At 42.2% G+C, this 21,609-nt stretch overlaps 3 protein-coding genes and 1 long non-coding RNA gene across 7 annotated transcripts in view; 2 read left to right on the top strand and 2 right to left on the bottom strand.

Moving 5' to 3' along the window:
- The window catches only part of adck1 (aarF domain containing kinase 1), a 152,651-nt gene extending 139,919 nt beyond the window's left edge, over positions 1-12,732 (bottom strand). For 3 of the 4 annotated variants that reach the window (XM_015350419.2, XM_069192976.1, XM_015350420.2), the window contains exons 1-3: positions 12,551-12,732; positions 10,756-10,978; positions 9,091-9,174 (exon numbers count right to left, since the gene is read on the bottom strand). In XM_015350419.2, coding sequence (XP_015205905.1) covers positions 9,091-9,174; positions 10,756-10,887 — 216 coding nt within the window. In that variant the 5' untranslated portion in view covers positions 10,888-10,978; positions 12,551-12,732. The remainder of the gene's footprint in view (positions 1-9,090; positions 9,175-10,755; positions 10,979-12,550) is intronic. The other variant, XM_006632266.3, reaches the window with a different exon arrangement.
- LOC107077766 (uncharacterized) lies at positions 315-3,170 on the top strand. Its single transcript, XR_001478769.2, has 3 exons — positions 315-710; positions 975-1,230; positions 2,371-3,170. It is a non-coding gene; the product is annotated as an uncharacterized lncRNA (long non-coding RNA).
- A 77-nt stretch (positions 12,733-12,809) lies between the features above and the next one.
- On the top strand, positions 12,810-19,254 carry snw1 (SNW domain containing 1). Its single transcript, XM_015350418.2, has 14 exons — positions 12,810-12,898; positions 13,797-13,950; positions 14,749-14,910; positions 15,221-15,316; positions 15,577-15,683; positions 16,069-16,173; positions 16,322-16,391; positions 16,696-16,761; positions 16,891-17,007; positions 17,272-17,413; positions 17,852-17,954; positions 18,213-18,330; positions 18,596-18,753; positions 18,962-19,254. Exons 1-14 carry the CDS (start codon positions 12,885-12,887, stop codon positions 19,152-19,154), a joined length of 1,605 nt encoding a protein of 534 aa, XP_015205904.1. The 5' UTR covers positions 12,810-12,884; the 3' UTR covers positions 19,155-19,254.
- Positions 19,255-19,523: 269 nt separating this feature from the next.
- slirp (SRA stem-loop interacting RNA binding protein) lies at positions 19,524-21,520 on the bottom strand. The gene is made up of 4 exons (XM_006632265.3): positions 21,424-21,520; positions 20,396-20,454; positions 19,920-20,027; positions 19,524-19,682 (listed from the first exon to the last, which is right to left on the bottom strand). The coding sequence occupies exons 1-4, from the start codon at positions 21,488-21,490 to the stop codon at positions 19,611-19,613; spliced, it is 306 nt and encodes a 101-aa protein (XP_006632328.1). The 5' UTR covers positions 21,491-21,520; the 3' UTR covers positions 19,524-19,610.
- Between the last annotated feature and the right edge of the window lie 89 nt (positions 21,521-21,609).

Here is a 21,609-nt window from a genome sequence, read left to right as displayed (position 1 = left end):
AAATACAAGATCAATGCATGTGACAGCTGCCATATGGCCTTTCTGCAGACCTTTCAACGGATCTCTCATTCTAGCAAATCAGCTTTACCTACAAGGAGATGCAGTTGTTTTGTTGTAGCTGTTTTACAAATGCTTCATTTACAGAATGAAAAGCCCCTGCTGCTAAATGTCATACAAAGAAGATCAGCATTCTAACATTATTCCCTGTATTGAATTTATATTTCTTTTCCTGTTTCTTTTTTCCCAGGCCATACTGACATGATGGATCTGGCATATCCTTTTATCCTTTGTCACATTAATAACTGCATTCCCCACAGGAATTTGACAATCTGCCGTATCTAAAATAAAATACACTTAAATGAGGGGTTACTCAGGGTCTGGGTTTTTTTAGAACCTAAGTAACTCTTATGATCAGTTGAGAGAACACAAAGAGTGTAAAAAGATTAATTAATATTAGGGAACACTTAGGATACTGTGATTTGAACTCCAGAGAAGGGGATTTTGAAACACATGAGCATGTTAAGACCTTGAACTGGAGACACTCAGATGCAGAGGGCCAAGATAACATTTGGCTCAATCTTCTGCTCACTGCTCGAGAGCTACCTGGCTTTGCCTCATCCCCACGGCTCGGAGTAACAGCTGAGTGTGAAACAGAAGAACCTCTCCTGGTCAGGCAGATTGTGCAAATGCTTGGCGCTCCACGCAAAACTGTACGTGCTTATAAAAAAGATTTTTATTTTTAATTTGAACCAAAAAACAGAAGATTTCAAAACTGAAGAATGTTGCATTCAAACAACTCTATGCTAGAAGTTTTATGGTATTAAAACAGAATGATCTTATTCAAATCACTTTCTTTGCTCAGAATTTCATACACAACTGACACAAGAAGCACTGTGCACTTTTTGCCTTTTTGACAGCTTGACGACATTCATAGTTAATTTTCTTATTACTGCCTACTGTGTATTCCAAAACAGAAAACACATCCCCGCACGACTCAAAGAGCACGTCCAAGGTGAGCTGCTCAAGCACCGAAGTGCGAAAGAGAACGAGGAGCACTGTGCTCCTGTGCTCCTGTATGCCATCACGGGCATTGACCTCTCCCCGAGTCAAGCCGGCGGAGGATGGATGGCAACGACCTCAGCCAAGCGGCAGGGTGGAAGTGATGTGTTTTGCCACATCCTGTGTGCTGATGAAAACACATTACATCCAGGAGAGTCTGGGTACACCCCGGTAGGTGTGTTAAACATCTGGCGGCTCGCTCCTCTCACAGCAATAAATAACGCAGCAAGCTGACGCGCAGTTAGCAGCCGATGTTTCTGTCAGAAGAGCCACATGCGTCCCAGCACCATAATCAAGCTGACGAGTCGACTTTCCGGGCCACATGAATGGTTTAAACAGAACAGCTTGCTCTGTTTAACTATCGGGAGCCAAAGCAGCAGTCAGGGGACTGCCTTATTAGGAGACAGGCTGTCTACCTCCAATCCACAGGCCAGATCACCATCGCGGCTTTGATTTATGAGACAGCAGTGTTCGTTGTTCTACTTTTCTGATTAACCTGGCCCACTACGAAAACACCTCTGAGGCATGGCATTCCAAAATCTGATTCACACTACCCTCTCGTGATGTCCAGGCTCTGGATGCTGGTCTTCTCTGCATGGAGGGACTGCAGTGACCGCAAGGCAGCCACTAGAGGCCGCAATGCAGACAGTCTCCAGGAGGAATCTGAGCTCCCTGGTGTATATTGAACTGGAACTGGAGTGAAAGGCTTCTGTTCAAGCTTCCACATTCCACTCAAACCCATTAGTGCCTCTCAGGGCTCTACACAGCTCCATCAACCAGGAGAGCTCCTTCTACAAACATACTGCACAAACCCAGCAGCCAGCACCAGTCACCACAGTCTTCATGGGCTATCCTGCCACACCTGACAAACTGCGCATGAACATGTGCACTGTAATTGAGGAAATACAGGGATTTTACCAGCGTATAGTAGAAGGAGTCTGTACTATATTTGCACTATTTAGAAAAGAGTAACTTAGTAAGCAATAAGCAGGGATATAGGGTGTCTGTCTCTTGATATATGCATACAGTATATCCATAAATATATAAACACATCTTTATCTATTTCATCATATACTTCAAGTGAATTATTTACAGCACTCCATGTATATGAAGTTGTTTTTTTTATTTGAGACAAATAATTATTTTCTACATAAATTATTTACAAGTACTGTACATACTGAAAGGGAAAACAGATACAGAATGTCAAGAAATTAACAAATACCAGCATGTCAAGAAATTGAAAAACAAAAGCTTTACTGAAAATGCTTGATTTTAACCTATGTCAAACACTGTTTTCTTTCTTTATGGCAGGCTGCTAGACCTGTAGGACAACTGTTCCATTTTCTCTAAGCTGCGTGGCAGAAGGACATCTCACCTGCAGCTCTCCAGAGCCCTGTTTACAAGGGAGACTGGCCCTTGTCTTGTGTGTCCTGGTAAACTGCTGAGCTGTGGTTTTTGCAAGGCTGGGACAGCAATCCTGCAACAGTGAGCACTGCATTTTTTTCAACACATCATAGAACAGCAGGCCAGATCAATACACCATCAGAAGCCATCAGGCAGAGGTTAAAGGGGGCAAAAAGGCACAACTGACAGCAACCAGCTGGGAAGTAATAGATTTTCAGCCTTGAAGCTGCATGGGAAACCGATTCTGGAAGATCATGGTATCTGTCATTGGCTTCATTCATAAATTAAAAACAGCCACCACAGAGTGAAGACAACATGCAGTGCACCTCCACAGAAAAGCCATCATTCTAAGATTAAACTGCATTCTAATTAAGACTAAGAATTCTCTAAAAGATAGCAGTATCAACCTTGTCTTGTCTTAAACTGCCAGATCAAATTCATTACCAGGTATTGTTTTGTTTAAAAATATCAGAAAGGAAAGAAATAGCACAGCACAATAATCGCTCTTGCTTGTCTTAGGGTTATGCTTAACTACTGAAACTAAACAAGCACGCTGGTACTGTACTTTCAGAAATGTTTTCAGCATGTGGCTTTCAAAAAAAGCTATATAATCCAACATTGTAACTGCAAAAGAAGCACTAAAAATAATTTAGAATGAATTATTATTATTATTATAGTTCAGGTGGGTAGCTGCATCAGCATGCGCAGGCTGCAAAGGAACAAGGTTTACTCCATGCTGAAAAGAGAAGAAAGAAAACCGTTTCGGCACAGCCCAAAGAAGGCTCCACAGCAGAAACGTTGTTTATTTTCTTCTCTTTTCAGCATGGAATAAACCTATTACTTGTTCATTATTATTATCATCATTATTATTATTATTGGGCGTACATGCTTTGATTTGATTATTCATGTTTACCAATGCCAAAAGGGTGACAGCATGGCTAGAGAAGACAAGTGTGTGGCAGAACTCCATGAAAGTTAGAAATGGGAAAGAACACCCTGGAATACACCACAATCTCTTTGTTAGTCAGAAATGTGTATATTGTGCTGTAATTTAAGCTCTTTTAAATAAATCTTTCACCTAACAAAGTACAGCTAGTAGCTGATGACTGGAGCTCAAGAATGGTATACTGTACCGAATGGTTTCTATTCTGTGAGGAACAGACACACGTCAGTGACATTGTTCAGCTCTGAACCCACAGCTGAACTTCAGCTCTTCCACAGTGGCAGTTTTCAGAAGGCATTCACTTCTTGTTTAATACTAAACTGATAGGAGCGGAGAACAGGACACTACATGCTTGTGAGTGGTCTTTCTGTTTATCTCCCCTAAATAGCTTATGGAACAGGAAACTATTCATTCAGATAGAGGTGAATGTGAAATCTTTCAGAGACGAGCAGTGGCTGGCAGAGAGACTATCAAATGCCTTTCTTGGGGGAAAAAGTTTCAGGAAGACAGAATGGCCGATACACACTGATCACAGGGATGGAGCAATAATTGTCTTCCAAGCTGCACATATGGAGGTTTACAGGTTGTCAGAGAATGTCACCATCACACATTAAGAACTTTGAGGATCTTAAGGGAAATCCACCTACATTTAAAAACAAAGATCACATAAAAATGTTCTGCAGCCAAGTGGTTCAGTCTTCAAAAGCCATTATGAAGTGACACTTCTGAACTGAATTTCGTTGCTTCTTCCTTTTCTCTCACAATCTCTCAAGGATTTTGTTTCATTTACAGTTCTGTATTTTCTCACACATCATTCCAGATACTCCTTTTTCTAGGTAAATACTGCTAATACTACACAAAGTCTGTTTTTCAAAAATAAAAACAAAGTTTCACAAGTAGTCCACTCTCCGTCGAAACAGGTGTGGAGGTTAACACATCAAAACTACATGAAGAGACTGGACACAGTGGTCACACCCGGCAGCGATCGAAGCTCTCATCTCTCGAAGGACAGGTGTCAGACTTGACATCATAGGATGAGAAGAGGGGGCAAAGGTGATCAACTTGAAAACGTGTATTAAAGTGCTAAACATGATTTTGATCTTCAGCCTTTACGGATTTCTGAGTGCTAGTAGGTATCCTTTTAAATTTATTACATCACTCTCTTAATTATGTAAATAAAAATCGTAAAAATGCAAGTATCAGAGAGAAAAACTATTTTCTGCATTTATGTTGTCTTGTCTTAAATTTGCCAATTTTAAAGCTTCCTAAGGATTTAAAAAAAAATAGGAGAAAACTGGCCTCTGCAATGCAGAAATACAGAAAAGTAACCCTGTGGCAGCACTGGTTGGCCTGTGATTATAGACTCTGCCCTGAGATACATAAGATCTCCCAGCAGGCTCAAGCAGGAGAGCCGCTCACTCTCGGTGCAGGGTGAGCTCTTTGCCCCAGACTCACAGACTCTATTCGGGGTCACGTCTCTAGCCAACTGTGACCCAAGGCAGAGGGTTGAGGGAAGGGCTGGGAGTGGTCATTCAGGGGTTTCTTTGGTCCGAGCAAAACCCCCAACTCCTGAGTCTACTCAGCCTGGAGGTGATACCAGTGAGGAACAGGAGATCCAGTCAGTGAATCAGGGCAGTCCTAACGAGGAACAGGAGGGGGTCGGAGGAGTCTGTCTGCACTGCTTTGAGCTGAGACAGGTCACAAGCCACTATTTTAAACTGACTGCACACATAACAGAAAATAACTTGCTATTCTATTTCTTTGTAAAACACAACATTACCAAGTGGCGGGCATGCTACATGGGTTTCATCCTTCCATTAGAATCGAGGTGTTTTTCTGTGTGCATGCATATCTGTAAAGGTGTTTCTCTCCAAGGCTATGCCATTTTTACAGTAGGAAGCAAAGCCATTTAAGGTTAAATACCAGTTTCCTTCTGAAATGTAAAGGTCAGACTATCCCTGAAGGCATGAGCAAACAGTTCTGAACAACCGGGACAAATCACCTGACTGGGAGAGCAAAGGAAACAATTTTTAAATAGGTCAGGCAGTCAAAATGGCAACAGGAAATGTTTACAGTGCCATATTTGTCTTCTCTGCCTCACAGCTTTGGCTGTTATTACAGAGCTTTAACATTTAATTTTGCCACCAGGTACTGTGCTCTATCCCTCTAAAAGCAGCTTAGGTGGTACCAAATGTAACTAGTTTGAAATGTGACTTAATGTCATGTAGGAAAAGGGGTTTGTCAAACTTTGACTTGCTTGAAACACAATATTGTAATCGTGGTTGATCTGACGCATTGAGTTTTTCTTTGAAATATCACTGTTTACCAGAGCACAAGCTTGCTATAAATCTTCAATGATACAGCATGAAATACAGTCACGCCACAATAATGACAGTCCTTTCCATATCTCTGAAGACATCTTGGAAACAGAAACAACAAAAGATTGCAGATAAGAATAGATTTCAGGGATTAGTCAAAGAGGGGAAGGGAAAAGCACAAGCTACCAATTCACAGACAGGTCTGTTCTGAAGTCCCTGATTAAATTCATTTATTTTATTTATTTATTTTATTGGAGGAATGCATTCATGCTATCTAAACAGACTTCTTACCTGGGCCTTTCTGCTTATTCATTTCATACATGCATTTATTTTTTCCAGTTTTCACAATGTGTGTGCTGCCTAGAGAAGCCCACACACACACACACACACACACACACACACTCCAGGACCAACATTTCTGAGTTCTGCACTGCAGTAAAACCTCTGAGTATCTGAGAGGCGAGCGATGGAGAAGGTAATTGAACCATGCCTAAGGCTTCTTCAGACAGTCAGCTGGTACTGTATCTCAAATGGCAGTGCGTTCGAGAATCAACCCGCCATAATCTGAAACAGGATTTATTTCAAAAGCACAACTGCATCTAAAAGGACAGACACCTTGCATCTTAAATAAGCTGTTTTACAGGCCCACCTTCTCTCCCCTCTTATTTCAGCAGTGCACTCAGGCTGCAGAACACTCTTCGCAACTCAGTCAGGAAACGTGAGAGCCTGTTTCCAGGTCTCATTTTAAAACCGCCTTTTTTGATGCATGATGTAAATTCAGGTGTTTTTTTTTTCTAATTCTTTCAAGATTTTTATTTTTTCCCCTGAACCGTTATTGGGCAGTGGTTTAGATATTTCTTCTGGAAATGTGCTTTATAAGAATGTTTATCACCATCCCACTTACCACTTGCAAGAATGAATAAGCATTAAATAACTTTAGGAGGATTTTACTGCATCATACAACAGGTCATGAGATGAAGCAAAAGTAGACTCATAACTGCAGGTTTCATATTGTCATATACCAGAAGGCGTGCCAATCCCTTGAGGACATTACTTCACTCAGATCGCTTCAGTAACATTACCAGCCAGGGTATATAATGGATGTAAATGTGTAAATATGCTGCAAGTCGATTTGAATAAAAGTAGAAGCTCAAGAAAATAAATATAACAATACCAATAAAAAATAATTCCACTTATTCTAACTAAAAAATGAAAATACTCATAAAAATGCTGTTGTACCTGCAATTGTGGTGTTGAAGTATTGTGATGGGCCATTTTTATTACAGTACATCGTGGGTCTTCTTTTTCAAATTCCAGCATTTTGTAAAAATCGATTCCCCGTTTTCTTTTCTCTTATGGGTTTGATATGCCAGGCCAAACATATGATTCGCCTGGACCCTGAATTGAGTCAGAGAGGATATTGGATTTATCCATTCTAAACCAGGCAAGTGCCTAAATGCTCTGTAAAGGCATTTTTTAAGACTAAAAACAAGTTAGAATCTCTTCCCTGTAGGACAGTTACTCATCTACGTGAGCCTCAGTTAAGACAGAACAATTTAGCTGCAAGTCTTTATATATCATATGTGTGAGTCTTCATCACAAACCATGAACTTTTTCTGCTTCATATCGAAATCTTCACAATTTCTAATGCAGGCCTTTCAAACTATCACATGAATTAGACAGTCAGTGGTGCATATGTTGTTGAGTTATTTAAATATATTCATTGCATAAAAATAATATATAAGGTACTGAGTAGTTAAAAACATACTACATACTGTACACGTTTAAAGTACAGTTTAGCAGTACAGTGCAGATTACTTCAGCTTGTGTAATGCAAAGCACATTTAGTACAGTACTTGTTTAATGAGAAATAAGATATTGTTTGTTAATACTGTATAATGTATTTTTTAAAATAAAAATATATCAGTTAGTTTAGAAACCTAACCCTGAACTTATTTTACGAAAAAAAGAAATAAAACCCCAACCATTCGGCGACAGGAGTAATATAACTGCGTGCGATCCTGCGCGGAGTCTCGCCCACGCGGTGCCCCACCGCCTGACTGACGTTTACTGCGGTTTTCCAGCGGACGCCAAATTACACACTGTTCTTATTAAACGTTAGAAGACAGGTCGGTTGCCTTATAAACGAAGACCTACTATAAAAATAAACCAAACTGACGATGCTCCCCCACTAATACAGTTCCCTTAAGCCGCCTAAAGTGGGCTGACGTCTCAGACTTAGTCACTCTCGCCACAGGTGAGAAAAATACCAGCGTGTTCATGAAACCGCAATCTCCAATCAGAACAAAAAATCTCAAATTTGAAATCAGTAAGATATGGGTGTGCTTTTTAAATAACTGTTACCTTAAAAAAACACCTCTTAAAATCTAGCGCACATGCAGCAAGCTTCAAGTTCTTCCAATCAAACAAGAAATTAAGAGTAAAGTGCTCAAATAACGTTAAAAGCTGTTTAGTTCTGTACTCCGATCTGGGATTTTGAGCCTTAAAAAAGAGGATTAAAATGAGTTTTTTTTTTTAATAGGATGACTATGATTCTAAGAAGGCAAGCGGACCAAGTAACTGCAACACTACAAGCAGAGCACCCCGGTGCTCCACCCTCCGCCTAAGAATAATAATAATAATTTTAATTAATAATTGCTTACACTTATATAGTGCTTTTCTGGACACTCCACTCAAAGCGCTTTACAGGTAATGGGGAATCCCCTCCACCACCACCAATGTGTAACCCCACCTGGATGATGCGGCGGCAGCCATAGTGCACCAGAATGCTCACCACACATCAGCTATTAGTGAGGAGGAGACCAGAGTGATGAAACCAATTCATAGAGGGGGATTATTAGGAGGCCACGATTAATATGGGCCAATGGGAAATTTGGCCAGGACGCCGGGGTTACACCATACTCTTTTTCAAGAAACTCCATGGGATTTTTAATGACCACAGAGAGTCAGGAGTCGGTTTTACGTCTCATCCGAAGGACGGCGCCTGTTTACAGTATAGTGTCCCCGTCACTAAACTGGGGCATTAGGACCCACACAGACTGCAGGGTGAGCACCCCCTGCTGGCCCCACTAACACCTCTTCTAGCAGCAACCTTAGTTTTTCCCAGGAGGTCTCCCATCCAGGTACTGACCAGGCTCACACCTGCTGGGCTTCAGTGGGCTCCCAGTTATGAATTGCAGGGTGATGGCTGGATCTAAGAAGGATATGAAATCTGAAATTTCAAATCGGTTCTCTACAAAAATTCTATCCTAAATAAAAGTTATCTTTGAATTTTATCAACAAAATGTCATTAAAATGAACAAAATGCATATCACACAGTAAGAGCTCTTGTGAAATCTTACTTACCTCTGACTTGGCAGCGCTGTATTCCTCGGTCCCATATTCAAATCTTCGGAGAGATGTGAAGTAGTCGTAACTGATAACTGCGGTCTACAATGGAAAGGTACAGGGATATTAACCTAACAGTGCTTCTGTAGATATTGGATAAACACTTTCTACAATGAACAGTAGGTTAAAGAGGCAGCACATGCGGAATTAATGTCAAGTCATCCTTTTGGTTATCTTTATGTAAAAAAAAAACAATAACCAAATTCTTAGTAGGAAATAGCTTCAGACTATACTACACTCCTAACGCACTGTATAGTAAATCCCACATTACTGTCTCTTCTTAGCATACCAGCCTCCATGACGACTGTCCTTACAAGAAAAAGCAGATTGGAAACTGTCCTACGACAGTTCCACATGAAAATGTAGAAGCTAGAAAGGTTGAACCTAACTAGAGCCTGCGTTTCTCTCTGAGTAACTCTGAATGTGTTTGGTGTGCGAAGTGTGCTGTTCATGCCAGTGTCATTTCTCCCAACATGGACAAACAAGAACTGGCTCCTCTCCTGCCTTTGCTAGGCACCAGTCAGCCCCATCAGCAGTCTGGAGAATGGCAGGCATTGTGGCTCACTCTTACTGACCCGGGATCCACATGTCTCGTTTCACTTGCAGTTTGTCTGATAACAGCGCCTCCAACAGCCACCACTGCCATATTCTATGCATTTCTGGTGGCTCTGTCACAGACTGAAGGCTTTATAACAGCTGTGCAGTGGACTCCAGTATCTGTGATCATGTTTTCTGCTACTCAGAGGTGTCCAATCTTGACCCTGTACTTCCAAGTCCACTGCCAGAGTGTCTGGTGATGACGAGTTGTTGGGTGGGAGTGTCAGGATGGGCTGTACGTCCTTTGACAACCTGAGCCCAGCTGCCCTCTATCGGCTGCTCTGTGCTGACTGTGGGTGGTCTGCCTTTTCCTCCATCTCCTGCCCTCCGAGTCCCAGACGCTCTCTTTCTTCAAGGAGGAACAGAACAGTGGGAACTCTCTGGGACTGTCCACAAGCCACTTAAGTAATCACAGGCTTATTGGCCATTTTCAATGTACATATCCACTCCTGGACAACTGGCAAATGTCTGAGCTGTGTTATTTCTAAACAAGCCACCTGTCTTCAATCTAGAAACCCTCTCATGGCACAGCTACTACTATCAATTGTATTTAATCCAGCACACATGAGCTAAATTAAATCATAACAGCTCCCACAGGCTGGGTGTCCTCCTCTACAAAGGTTAGCATTCAGCACTACCCTACCAACAGTTTCCCAAAGAGTTTTGGTGATAAAAAAAACAGTGGAGTTGCTTTGCCAAATGTTTCTCATAAAGTAGCAAAGGGCAGCTCATCTGTTAACTCGCAGCTGGGTGTTATTTGGTCCAGACTTGCAAGGTACGGCACTTATGCTGGGAATGACAGATCCCGCGTGAATAAACACACACCATCTTCATTACTGAAGTTCAGATGGGCCAATAGCATAGATGCTGGGCCATAGATGGGCCATAGTAATTTAGCCTCCTCTTCTTCATATTTGTTTCTTATGTATCAAGGACGCACCACAGGTTACAAACACGAGGAAGAAGAAGCCGCCTGGCCCACCTTGCTATTTTTGGTGCAATAGATGAAAGTCGACAGGAACCTACCGTGACCGCAGCTCTTCCGAACCGGATGAAGCTGATGTCATTGAGATCCACAGGCCTGTGATACCAGCAGAACCCCGAAGAGGCCAACAGGGCCGTGGCCAGCGAGGAGACCTTCAGCAGCCGTCCAGCCATGAGGGCACTGCAATGTGGAGAGGAGGAAGCACACGCTCTGTTCTCCCACAGCACTGCCCACGCCAGCTGCGAAGCTCCAGTACAAACGGGGCTGCGATGATGAACATACACATTTCTGACACAATCAGCTGCTTCATTTACCGGCAGTTACTTCACCCTGAACAATCTTACTCCCAGAAGCTGCTTCTGTCAAGACCCATTGTATATTAAAAAGTAGTATTACTCCACGGGTTAAAACACATTTAAGCATGATGATGCATGGATGAGGGTGTTGCAATGAGTAAGGCAACAGGACAGGTGGGAGTGTGTCGGTACTGAGGGCTGTGACACCTTGGTCTGCTTTGTCATGAGCCTGCAGGGCCATTCCTCACAAGCCACTAAAGATGAGTGGCCTTTACATCTGAAAAAAGCGCTCTGCAGCCCTGGCTCATTCTTCATTTATCATACTGTACTGAAACAGGCTTGGCTGCATCCAGTTCAGGCCTGCAATCAGCCCGGATTACCTCGTGCAATATTTCAGTGATATACCACTCCCCGTCTCTGCAGACAGCCTCTGACACGCAGCTGCAAGGACTGTGTGCTGCTCTACGTACTTCATTTTCTCTTTTTTTGCTATGATCTTCCACTCTTTATCAGCATATTCAGTAATATTAAGATAAAATAAAAAAAATATAATCAGTCAAAGAAATTCGACCATAGCTTTTGTGGTGTTTTTTCATCTTATGCATGTTTCTTATTTGTTAGTTCACGTCCTATCAAAGGTGCACTGAGTCTTTTACCTGCCTGCAGAGCATACTTCCCGTGTAGGATGATGAAGGAAGGAAGTAGAGGGTCCCTGAGCACTGCTTTCACATGCTTGAGCAGTTGGAGGGAGAATTAGCAAAGATTGTGTCTCTGCATCAGGGTGTTGTATTGTTGTATGGGAACAGCACCCGTCTCTGCCCATGCATGAGCAAGCAGTAACATTTATGGCATTATAACACAAATTCTGAACACTAACATTGGAAATACTCTTACTGACCAACATAATACACAACAGAAAAAGGTTACAATACATGTAGAGTTTCAGAGAAAGGGACCTTGCCTTGAGTTTAACGTTACGAATCAGAAAGGCATTTCAGAGAACCTCCTGCAAGTAGTACTATTCAGCAGTGAGCGCAGCACTTTACTAAGTCGCTAAACAAATAATACTGACCATCATCATATTTAATTATGGTAATTGGTCTTCGTATATCACGAATCGTTTTCCCATTGTTGTCATTTGTGTGTTGCTTTCAGTACTGATGGCTACAGTCACACTGTGTGGATGGCAGTTCATGTCGCCAGTGGTGAAGACACACGACATCATACATGAACTAAACGTTCAGAAACAACCTGTAACATTACAGCAGCAACAAGGCTTTTCATTAAGGATGTTTAAGAAAGGTATCGGAGTTGTACTGCATTTCATGAGCAGTGCAGTGCAGTGCCATGCCATTGACATTATGTAAGTTGAAGGTTTTGTAACACTAACGATATGTACAAATACAAAAGACGCTACAAAATAAATGCACCAAAAAGCAAATCATTTTGTCTTGTTATGAAATACGCACAAAGTGCACACATACAACACTTGCTTACGTTTATTATGCACATTTGTGCAAGTAAATTCCCATTCACTTACCGGTCCAGACGACCTCTCAACTCCCGACCTCAATTATTCTCGACCTGCTCTGCGCAAGGCACCCTGGACAATGTAGTTGATGATCGGGGCAGTCTCGTTTTATTTTTTTATTCAAAAGATTACTCTGAATCGATATTCACCAACGGGACTGATTTATTTTTAGTAATGTTAAATATGACAGGCATTCTACGCGTATTTGCAAGCGCGTCTTGTCCGCTACTGAATCACAAGGTTGTGTAATTAGTGGAAACTGTACAACTGCCGGAGGTTAAGCCTGCGACGTGACGCAAGGAAGCGCGTGGTGACGTCAAACGCCACATTCCGGGGAAACAAGATGTCGCTGGCGAGGTGAGCTGTGTACGACAGAGCTTGTTTTGGGACTAAACGGCGATTATTGTGTGTACGACAGTATCTCGCGATCAAGAATACTAACACGTTTGTTTGCAATTCCTTTCTGGTAATATGCGAAAGCAATAAAGTGATTTATGCCTCCGTTCCCGCTCGGGTCGCTCTGCGCAGTTCCGGGCCCGTCCTGCGGGCCTTATTTATCTCCTGGCCTCCGGGAGAGAGAGGTTTATTCAGTACCTTTTCGAATGTTATTCTCAACGTATGTGATTATATGTAGGAATCCCTATCATTGGCTGACTCCACGGTGTTTAGCTGTTTGAACTGCCGGCTCTCGCTGTCTGGCTGCGCCTCGGTTTCTTGAGCCGGATCGGTTTACAGCTGTATGGTGTGAGTTTGAAGTGAGGGGTCAGCAGTGTTCCGTGCTGAGGAGAGATGAGATCACTTTATTGGCCAAATACAGTTTCTTGCATTAGGTATTTGTCTTTTCGCACACCCCAGCTTGCTCTCCATGAGACACACAGACAGGGAGAGAAGCTGGGGGTCAGAGCGCAGGGTCAGACCCTGGAGCAGTTGGGGTTAAGGGCCTTAATCAGGGGCCCAGCGGAGTAGGATTCCTCTGCCGGCCGCAGGATTTGAACCAGCAACCTTCCAGCCACAGGCGCTGATCCCGAGCCACAGAATCATTGCTCCGCCCACTTGTTGTGAAGTGGTCGTCTGTAATAAAAAGTCTCACAATGGGACGCTTTATCCTTTGTCCTTTAGTGTGTAACCGCAGTTTGTGGAGATTACAGTTACTCTCAGTTCATCTTTAAAACACCTCAAGCCCCTGTTTGTTTTTTTGCTTGGTGCACTGGTTGTTAGTGGGAGCGCTGATCGGGGAATGTGTTTTGGGTTGCAGCTTTTTACCGGCCCCGACACAGCTGACCCAGGACCAGCTGGAGGCGGAGGATGGGCACCGCTCTCAGAGGCCCCCGTCCACCGCGCTGGTGTCCTCCCGCAGAGAGCCGCCGCCGTACGGCTACCGGAAAGGCTGGATTCCCAGGACGCTGGAGGTAATTCTGCTGCAGCTACTCGGGCTGCCTGCCTTGCTAAATGTCTGCATCTGCTTAACCTGTGTGATTCATGAGCTTGCCGTTCAGCCGGTCCAGTAGGTATGTGCTAGTTGGTCCGTACCTAGCATCTCCCTGCCAGGGTATGGATATCAACATATAGCGAGTGGCTTGTTTCACACTCCCACCACTCATTGAGTAAAGACATGCTTCTCCTTCTCAGTTTTAAATGCACTCCCCTGCCGTTTCTGCTTGTGTCTCGTGGTTAACGTTTCATTGTGGCTTCCGAAGAAATCCACAGAGCTTGTCTCACAATTTTGAGTACTAGTGTTGAGCGTGCTTGCTATTTTCTTTTTTTAAGACTAAAAGTACAATACTGAAACCGGGCATTGAATACAATTATAACTCGCATTTGTTTCCAAACTATTTCTTTTGTGTTTTTTTCCTCTGAATTGACGGAAAACCCTTTAAGCATGATATGATGTTAAAAGTCCCATGCTGCCCTGGGTATTGAGACTTTCCCTACAATACTGTACATTATTCCTTATACTTATCTATTGCTTTCCGCCCCATTGCACAGCACATCAGCAAGTGGCGTGCTGAGAGATGGCTTATCTGAGACACAGTGTTAACACCACTTTTTAATAACCAAATTGTCAGACTTAGATTTAATATCTTATCCACTGTGTGGATCAGCAGGTGAGTATTGATTTCCAAACTTTCCAAGGTGACCTCATCAGTAGCTTCAGGGGACTAACACAGACCCACTAATACACATACTGTTTTTGAACTCATTCCCAGGATTTTGGAGATGGCGGTGCTTTCCCTGAGATCCATGTGGCCCAGTACCCACTGGAAATGGGCAGGAAGAAGAAGACCTCGAATGCTCTGGCGCTGCAGGTGGATGCGGAGGGAAAGGTCAAATATGATGCCATTGCAAGGCAAGGGCAGGGCAAGGATAAGGTATGGTACCGTGTTTTCAAATGTCGCAGCATCACAAACATCCTGGCTGCACAGGGAGATAAACCCGCCGGTTTTGGTTAACTTCTGTTTTTAAAGTCCTAAAGGAACTGTTAAGCAAGAAAAACGATTGCAAATTCAGTCGTTATACCCTAAATGTATTCTTTATAACGTAGAGTGATGCAACTACTCATCTGCTTGCCAGAGATGCCTTGTTTACATTGGTAGATTAGCGCAAATGATGTTTTAAGCATGTTCTTCTTAAATGTGCAGCACTGGCAACCAGAATGTTCTTGTTTTTAATTGCTTTTAGGTGATATACAGCAAGTTCACGGATTTGCTTCCTAAGGAAGTTATGAATGAAGATGACCCAGACCTGCAGAGGCCTGATGAAGAAGCGGTTAGAGAGGTGCGTATTTTGTCCAGATTAAACTGCACTGGGAAGAAGAAGCACTTTGATTGCTGACTCCTAATTCTTCCCGCTTGCTTTTGTTTCATGGTCAGTGATAAATTAACATGTTCTCAATAAAGACAGCTTTTATTCCCTGGACCTGAGGCTTTGGACTTTGATATGAATATTACCACTTATCAGTCCATCCACATTTTACCTTGGAGCCCATTTTGAAATAGTGTCTTCAAACTGAAGGGAAAACAATTGTTTTGATGCAGCTGACAGAGAAGACCAGGTCTGCCTTGGACAAGCAGGTATCGCAGAAGATCGCGGCAGCCATGCCTGTGCGGGCAGCCGATAAGCAAGCCCCTGCACAGTACATCAGGTGAGAGGAGTCACTGGTACTTCCTGGTCTCTGTTACAGAATTGATCCCTTAATTGACCTAATATCAATTTGAAATCAAACTCAGCTCAGCTGGAACAAAACCAGCGTGTTTATGGCTTTCTGGGACAAGGCCTGGGAACCCCTGCTGTAAGCTACTTTTAAGTCTGTATGAAGAACAAGGGCTTTGCAGATTTGTGCTGCCTTTAAAAATGCTGATTAATGAAAGTCTTTCAAAGGGCATTACATGTTTTGGGAAACAAACTTTCCTTTCTTTTATTAAGCACTTTAATTTAACACATTAAGGCATTTCAGTGGAACCTTAGATCTTCATCATGTGTTTAATTGTTAACCAGTAGTCAGTTGATCAATACACTCTGCTTTTTAGGTACACTCCATCTCAGCAAGGAGTTGCATTCAATTCTGGAGCCAAGCAGCGTGTCATCCGCATGGTGGAAATGCAGAAGGACCCCATGGAGCCACCACGCTTTAAGTATGTGTTCCTGAATCTGGCCGTTTCACTGTTGAATGTTTCTCTTTGCACGCAGTGATACTGTTGCAGGAAGGTCATTGTAAATGCCTCGGACATGGTAAAAATTTTACAATGCTCACATTCTTTTATGGCTATGTTAATATCCTAGGATTAACAAGAAGATTCCACGCGGACCTCCATCCCCACCTGCTCCCGTCATGCATTCTCCCAGCAGAAAGGTACATTAACTTTTACCGTTTCACCATGGACATTAGATTATAATGGGTAACCGAAATTAAAAAATGGTGACCTTGAGCAGACAACGTTTAACTTTACTCTTTACTGTTTTTAATTAATCTGTGAACATTTGATCTTCAGAAGGAGTGAAACTTTTCACGGTGCACAGGTTCTTTGTTTAAAGAAATGGAAAGCATATGATTTCTGGGAATTTCCAGGTTCACAATCTTAAACTCACTCTGACGCTAACTTGAGGAAATGTGCTACTATGTGTTGATTTAAACCATTTTTTTGTACCTCTTGCAGATGACTGTAAAGGAGCAACAGGAGTGGAAGATCCCACCATGCATTTCAAACTGGAAAAACGCAAAGGTTGGTTTTCAGTACTGTTGCCATCCATCGTTAGAAAGGAATAAGAACATTAGAATGCCTATTGCATGTTTTGGAACCAGTGGATGTAGTTAACAGCTTTTCAATTATTTTGTTTTTACTTTTTTTCAGGGTTACACGATCCCTCTAGACAAGCGTCTGGCTGCCGATGGCCGGGGTCTGCAGACAGTGCATATCAATGAGAATTTCGCCAAGCTTGCCGAGGCCCTCTACATTGCAGACAGAAAGGTAAATAAGAGTGAATTACGGTCTCGACAGTATTAAATGTTTATGCATTTATTTTATCTTCAGTGGTCACCCTGCAGTGCACTGGCGTATCATCCAGAGTAAATTTCTGCCATGCACCACACTCTTTCAGGATGGGCTCTGGCTTTCTGTGACTGTTATTAGGAGTGAGCAGCTATTTTGGTCACTGGTGCATGGGTAGTACGAAAGGGGATTGGTAAGCCTGTTTCTATAGCTTATTTCTATTGGCTTTTTTCTTTCCATTAGGCTCGTGAAGCAGTGGAGATGCGTGCGCAGGTGGAAAGGAAGATGGCTCAAAAGGAGAAAGAGAAAAAAGAGGAGAAGCTCAGAGAACTCGCTCAAATGGCAAGAGAACGAAGAGCCGGCATCAAAGGCCATGGAGACAAAGGTGCAGGAATGCCTTCCATAAAACTGACGCTGAGTTACTGAACTCTCCATAGAAGAGTAGGCAGTGGCTTCTGCAGATACCATATAATGTGCTGCCTAAGATGTATAGATGTTTTTTGCTGCAGCAGATGTATGTGCTCAGGGTTGTCTGTCTGACACCACCTGCATCTGCTGGAGTTGGGGGAAAACCACTTTAGTGGCCCTTCAGTTGCATGGAGATTTGGAGAATGTTAGACATTGCCTGCTGCAAGCCCACGAACCCCATGAACAGAGCTGTCCTGCACTGGACTTAATGTTTGCAGGCTGCTGAGGTTGTGAACGGTGAAAATAAGGGCCGTTGCTTAGATTCAAGAACTTGCAAGTTCTCAGTGCACCTGGAACGTTTCAGTTCTCCCAGCTCATTTGTTCTGAACCAATGTCACTTCATCCCCCCCCCCAGGAGCAGAGGACGGAGAGGTTCGAGAACGTGATGAAATCCGTCACGACAGAAGGAAAGAGAGACAGCATGAGCGGCTGATCTCTAGAGCAGCTCCTGACAAGAGGTGACCCAGCTCCGGTCAAGATGACCGATTCCTTCAATAGACCATCACTGCTCTAGTCTTGGCAGATGTTCAGTTTCTAACTCAATATAAATCAATATGATCTTTTGTTGTACTGTTTCTTAGATGTTATGGTATGACTTCACAGTTTTTACTGCAACAGTGTTTATCTATTACTGTTTAATATTGAATGTGTCACAAGTAGCATGAACGTGTAATCCTTTTAGAAAAACTTAAGGCATGACTTTTTTTTTTGTTTAGATCGAAGCTGCAGAGAGACCAGGACAGGGATATCAGTGAAATTATTGCCCTAAATCTGCCTAATCCTCGTCCATCCAGTGAGGCACAGTATGACCAGCGTCTTTTCAACCAAAACAAGGTAGAATTTATTCCCTTTGTGGTTTGATGGGAGAATTATGACCTAGCATTAGATTTTAAAAAGGGATAACTGAGTTTATTAATCATTAGTAAGTTAGTTTTGCAATTGTAATGTTTAAAAATTGTACAGAAATGTATTGCTGTTGATAAAAAGAATGGGCAACAGTTTTGAAAGGCTGTAAAATCACATAGAAAAGCAGTTTGTATTTTGCATCTTTCAAGTATTCAATATTTTACAGCATTACCGTGTTCCTTCTTGATTACAGGGTATGGACAGTGGATTTAGTGGTGGTGATGATGAGGGGTACAACGTGTACGATCAGCCCTTTAGAAATGGTAGCACCATGGCTCAAACTATCTACAGGCCCAGTAAGAACACTGAAAAAGACAGCATTAATTTGGACACACTGATCGAAAGTAACAGGTAAGTTCAGAATTATTTCTGGGGGTGTTAAAGTGTGCACTTGATTCTCATAAAGGCTTATGTTGCTTAAATTAAGTGAATCTTACATTGTTCTTTAATACAGATACTGAAGAATTATCTTTAACATTTATTACTAGACAAAAAATTAACCATTTAAAGTCTAAGCTTCAATTAATTCTAAGTGATTTTCTTTCCTTCCCGATTTCAGGTTTGTCCCAGAGAAGGAATTCCCTGCGAGCGAGCACGGGCCTCGCAGGGATGGCCCGGTTCAGTTCGAAGAGGATCCTTTTGGTCTGGATAAGTTCTTGGAAGAAGCCAAGCAGCACGGTGGCTCTAAACGCCCTTCAGCTAGTGGACGTTCAAAGGATTATGACCATGAGAAAAAACGGAGAAAGGAATGATTCCATTTTACTCGGTCTAGTAGAATAGTTTTTGTTTTTGCTGTAGGTGTAATAAAGCAAAGGCTTCTTTCAGAAGAAATGCCGGCTGTTGACATTTTAAGTGGTTTCTCGTGTTTTGTACTTTTTAATGGCAAGATTTGGCACTGTCCGTATGGAAGTCCAAAAAAAGTGTTTAATTGGCAAGAGCTTCCATCCTGTCAGCTTTACGTTCATGTATTAGTTACAATTCAGAAAGGGACCAGTAACCAACTGCCACATTTTGGAAAAAATGTTGGAATAGTCTTCTCAAGTGTAGAATTCCTGTAAGCCCGTGTATATCAGGTATAATTATTTCTTTCTCTATCACAAACTGTACAGTTACACATGGAATAATTTTTTTCACTTGTGGGGAAACAATGCCAATGTAAACTTTATTAAAATTATACATTAGTAACATGGTGTACATAAACAATTTTTTCAGCTTGAGTCACCAGCATCTCTGTTTATCCTCCGTCCCACAAATACTCTTCTGTTCTTTTGCACCTGGAGCTGAAAAGAAACCGGTTTTAATTATTTAGTGGGCATAGTTTGAAAAATACAATTTGGTAAAAGCTCTGTTTGAAGGAAAAATGCAAAAGCTGTCATGGTGATTAACTTAAGAAAAACAATTTTAATGCTTACATAAACCTATCCAAAACCATAAATGTGCAACATATAACAATCTGCAAAATATTCCTTCACTTTTGTATATCTAGTTAATTGCACAGCATTTTGCATATCAAATACCTTTGATCCTTCTATAATATGTGGGTCCTTCTGCAGTGCATTTTGAAGACCTTCTTCAGTGGTGTACCCAATCCAGCAGAAGCCCCTGTGAAAGCCAGTCTCTTTATCCTGTAAAGTAAAAGGTAGAAAAGTGCTTAAATGTAGATTATGCTCATCTGTAAATCGATAACCAAATTATCAGCAGGCCTATCCCAGAAACCGAATGCAAGGTGAGACTACACAGCGGGACAATCCATCGACTAAGTTGTTTTCTCGGGGTATTCTTAAGAGAACAGTCGAGCTCCACACATCCCTCCCATTCCTGAATAGCACGCGGGACCAGAGACAGTGGTGCTATCGGTCACTGCAACACATTACTCAATTTAAAAGCCAATGTGACCATCACTTGTAAAGTCACACTATAGATGTTGTACATTTACAAACCAAAGATGTATTGAATATTAAAACAAACTCAGAATAAAATATGGAAGACTTACAAAAGGTAAAAGACATTTCTTCACTTGTCCAAACTGTCCAAAATACTCCTTCAGCTCCTCTGCAACAGAAAAATAATTCAGCATCATACAGGTGTTGCCAGCAAAATTAGTTACAATAACTCAAAGAAGAGCAATTTATTGAAAGGGAAGGTTATGATACTGGCACATAGAATAGTACTTTAGGTGTAAAATAAGATCATGAGCCAGAACCTATATCACCCTGCAACCCACAACTGGCAGCCCACTGAAGCTCAACAGGTGTGAGCCTGGTCATTACTTGGATGGGAAACCTCCTGGGAAAAACTAAGGTTGCAGCTGGAAGAGGTGGGGGTATTAATGCCCCGGCATAGTGATGGGAACACTATACCGTAAAAAAGGATGAGACCATAAAACCGAGGACCTGGCTCTCTGTGGTCGTTATAAATCCTAGGAAGTTTCTCAAAAAGAGTAGGGGTGTAACCCTAGTGTCCTTACCAAATTAACCATTGGCCTTTACCAATCTTGGCCTCCTAATAATACCCATGTATGAACTAGCTTCATCACTCTGCTCTCCTCCCCACTGAGAGCTGGTGTGTGGGGAGAGTACTGGTGGATTATCCAAGTGGGGCTACACAGTGGTGGTGGTGGTGGTGGTGGTGGAGGGGATCCCCATGACCTGTAAAGAGCTTGACTGGAGTGTCCAGAAGAGCACCGTATAACTATGGATTTATTATTGGCATTCCTCATAAAATTCCTCCATAGAAACTCATTCAGGGTTCAATTTAAACATTTTCATTATCTTAATTCTCGTATGCCTTCATTGTAATGTGTTGGTGAGACTGCGTTGTGTGTACGGGTCCATTGACATTACGGAAAGTCGCTGGATAATATAGTTATCCAATATAGATAATACACCGTACATCCGCCCGCAATGTCACTGCAGAGTGCTTCAGTTTTAAGTAATAATAAAATATAAAACGTGAACCACAAAAACACCAGTTTTGCATTGCAGGCTGTTGTTTTTGTAAAGGAGCAGGGCTAATACTCACGGCTTGCCGTGGTCCATGGTATTTTAGAGACAAACACTTCGAAAGCTTTCTTCGTGTGAGCCGCCATCTTTCCAACCTGCCGATTAGTTACCTTTGACCTCGTCCCTCCTGATGTAATATATTTATTCCATAAAATTATTGATAAAGTGCTGAAATAAATGAAAATATTATAAACAATATATTGTA

Source organism: Lepisosteus oculatus, chromosome 8 (genome assembly GCF_040954835.1).
Source record: "Lepisosteus oculatus isolate fLepOcu1 chromosome 8, fLepOcu1.hap2, whole genome shotgun sequence".
NCBI classification, from domain to species: domain Eukaryota; kingdom Metazoa; phylum Chordata; class Actinopteri; order Semionotiformes; family Lepisosteidae; genus Lepisosteus; species Lepisosteus oculatus.
The sequence above is the reverse complement of the archived record's forward strand: the minus strand, read 5'-3'. Positions and strand labels throughout refer to the sequence as shown.

Excerpts from the sequence above, each read along its gene's own strand:
- slirp (XM_006632265.3), bottom strand. The coding sequence starts at position 21,490 with ATGGCGGCTCACACGAAGAAAGCTTTCGAAGTGTTTGTCTCTAAAATA. Across the intron at positions 20,455-21,423 it reads ACCATGGACCACGGCAAGCC|AGGAGCTGAAGGAGTATTTT; the intron begins GTGAGTATTAGC and ends TTTCTGTTGCAG. Across the intron at positions 19,683-19,919 it reads ATATTATAGAAGGATCAAAG|CTCCAGGTGCAAAAGAACAG; the intron begins GTATTTGATATG and ends GTTTCTTTTCAG.
- snw1 (XM_015350418.2), top strand. Across the intron at positions 17,955-18,212 it reads AGAGCAGCTCCTGACAAGAG|ATCGAAGCTGCAGAGAGACC; the intron begins GTGACCCAGCTC and ends TTTTTTGTTTAG. Across the intron at positions 18,331-18,595 it reads GTCTTTTCAACCAAAACAAG|GGTATGGACAGTGGATTTAG; the intron begins GTAGAATTTATT and ends TCTTGATTACAG.